Below are 2,500 nucleotides of genomic sequence, written 5' to 3' on the forward strand. Positions count from 1 at the left end.
GTTCTGTGTGTGTGTGTGTGTGTGTGTGTATGTGTGTGTGTGTGCATGTGTGTTTTTTGCAGATGTCTGTGTTTTCTCTGGGAATGACCCTGTATTGGACGGTGGATTATCAACTTCCCTCTAACCAGGTGAGGTGACTCAAATCTATCAGGTGTGCACGCATAAGCCCACATACACACACACACACACACACACACACACACACACACACACACACCTGTTCAGTCTCAAGCAGGACGCCATATATCTCATTCTGATAAAGAAGACTTAAAGCAACACATTGTAGCAGTTTGACACTTTTTGAGGATTTTTTTTATCAGCCAACCAGTTTTGTGTATCTTCTTCAAATTCATGGCTATAATGTGAAGGCTGGATAAACACGTAGTGTTCCCACCAGCACTGTGCAGTCCTGGGGTCTTATAGTATATATATGCACTGTGCAGTCCTGGGGTCTTATAGTATATATATGCACTGTGCAGTCCTGGGGTCAGTCCTGTGGGCTGGAATAAACACATGGTATCAGTCACAGCGCTCTATTTCTTTAGAGAGTCTTAAGGCGGGCTTAACAGGATAACGACAGTCCTGTGACGGTGAACAACAAGGAAGGTGGCTATGGCGAACGAAGAGCGGTTGTTTGAATCGGCGTTGGCGTCAACTTTGGAGGAGTTGGACTTGTGCTTTTCTTTGAAAGTTGAGCAACACAATGCACTTAAGTCATTCCTTTCTAAGAAGGATGTGTTTGCCGTTTTGCCTACCGGATACGGATATGGTCGTAGCGCTGGCCTATTGCATGCCTAGGCAGTTTGAAAGACAATTCTCTGCCCGCCCCTTGGATTAAGCGAGGTGAATGATTCGATGCCAGACTATACATCTCAATGATATAGGATGGCCCCGCCAGGCTATTTGGGTGGTGTTTGCATTCGCTAGTTGGCATGTTAGCATAGCCTATAAGGATCTGGGGGTCGTTTCTAGAAAAGTTAGCAACGACGTTGCTCAACTACCATGGTACGACGCAACTTGCGACCAAACAACGACATTGCTACACCTGTTTCCAGAAAGCATCGTACCTGTGTCGCAATTGTCTACCTCCGACGTTCGAACACTGTAATTCCAACAACGTTGTTGATGATGCAGCGATAGATATCATTGGTGGAAACAGTGGCAACGTGTAATAGAATAGAAATTCTCTGCCACAGCCTATGTTGACATTTTTCTCATTTAAACCGAGTGATTAATTCTGTCATTATCATCTGCAAAAACCTAAACCTATTAATTGCAAGTATATAAAACATTTTACTGAAGCCGACCAATATGTGCCATTATTTGTGTTAAATATCTATGTTGGAAAAAATATATAGCCTGGACGAATGTCTGGGTATCGCAAATGTTATCAATTGTCTCGTGGCTTAACGGCAGCGCGTCAGTGTACTACACGCTCGGCCGGAGTTCGCAATGCATTTTGGACGATATATTGGCACAAGCTGGCAGAATAGGCAACAGGCCGATGTGCGTTTTATTTGGAGACTGTTTTGCGAGACAGAGACTGAGTTTGCTGCTGATATTCTGGGGATAGGCTACAACATAGCCAATGTAGGACTTTAGCCTTTTAATATATTTGCTGCATTGGATCAGTCTTTCTAGAACAGGTAAGAGCTTTCTAGCCTCATGTCAGCAGCGCCGCATCACCCATAGGCTAGCCTACATTAAAACAACCAGCGGATGGCGGGCGGGTGCGGTTTTGAAAATTGGTCAAAAAACTTTGGTGCGGATGGATGATAAGTTTTGCTATGCAGTTATGGTTGAAATAATAGCCCATCAGCGCATCTCTAGTGTGTGTGCCTCTCTCTCGCTCAGAGGGGAGGGGGAGGCTGAGGGGTCGATCAAGCATGGATTCTAAACTCTGTGGTGGATAGGATCTACAATTAGGTGTTAATTAATATTACTACCTAGGTCGAAGTACTCCTCCCAAGTGCTATTGCGCCAGACATTGTAGTTCTCCTGTTTATTCGCTTAGGAAATCGCCACGTTTCATGTTGTGTGACCTTACACATTTTTATCAACGTGGATGTGTTTGATTAATGCTATCTTCCTCCCTCTACGGGTGGCGTGTTCCTTTAAGGGGACGTTCAGACTAAGCGTCCGTTTTACATTATAATCCTATGGAGTAGACTATGTTTACATTATAACACTATGGAGCAGACTGTGTTTACATTATAATCCTATGGAGTAGACTGTGTTTACATTATAACCCTATATGGATTAGACCGTGTTTACATTATAATCCTATGGAGTAGACTGTGTTTTCAAAAAATTCGTCGGCTTCTTTTAAAACGCTACCGCAACCGTCTTTTTCTGCGGTTCAGAAGTTGAGAAATGTTCAACTTCTAGCAGATAAACGCCGTACGTCACGCTGTCTTTTTTACATCTGACCAATCACAAGCGGATTACCGAGACCTGTGGTTTCCCATGACAACAAGTAAAAAATGGAGAAGGTGACAGA

The 2,500-nt window shown here is 43.7% G+C and overlaps 1 protein-coding gene across 1 annotated transcript in view; it reads left to right on the forward strand.

Annotated features, from left to right (window-relative positions):
* The window catches only part of frmpd2 (FERM and PDZ domain containing 2), a 52,324-nt gene that overhangs the window by 3,709 nt on the left and 46,115 nt on the right, over nt 1–2,500 (forward strand). The window contains exon 3 of the mRNA XM_076265521.1: nt 63–128. Coding sequence (XP_076121636.1) covers nt 63–128 — 66 coding nt within the window. The remainder of the gene's footprint in view (nt 1–62; nt 129–2,500) is intronic.

This window comes from Alosa pseudoharengus, unplaced genomic scaffold (genome assembly GCF_046254945.1).
Source record: "Alosa pseudoharengus isolate Yale_2024_CS ecotype anadromous, Long Island Sound unplaced genomic scaffold, YU_APseudo_1.1 YU_APseudo_1.1_scf_4, whole genome shotgun sequence".
NCBI classification, from domain to species: domain Eukaryota; kingdom Metazoa; phylum Chordata; class Actinopteri; order Clupeiformes; family Clupeidae; genus Alosa; species Alosa pseudoharengus.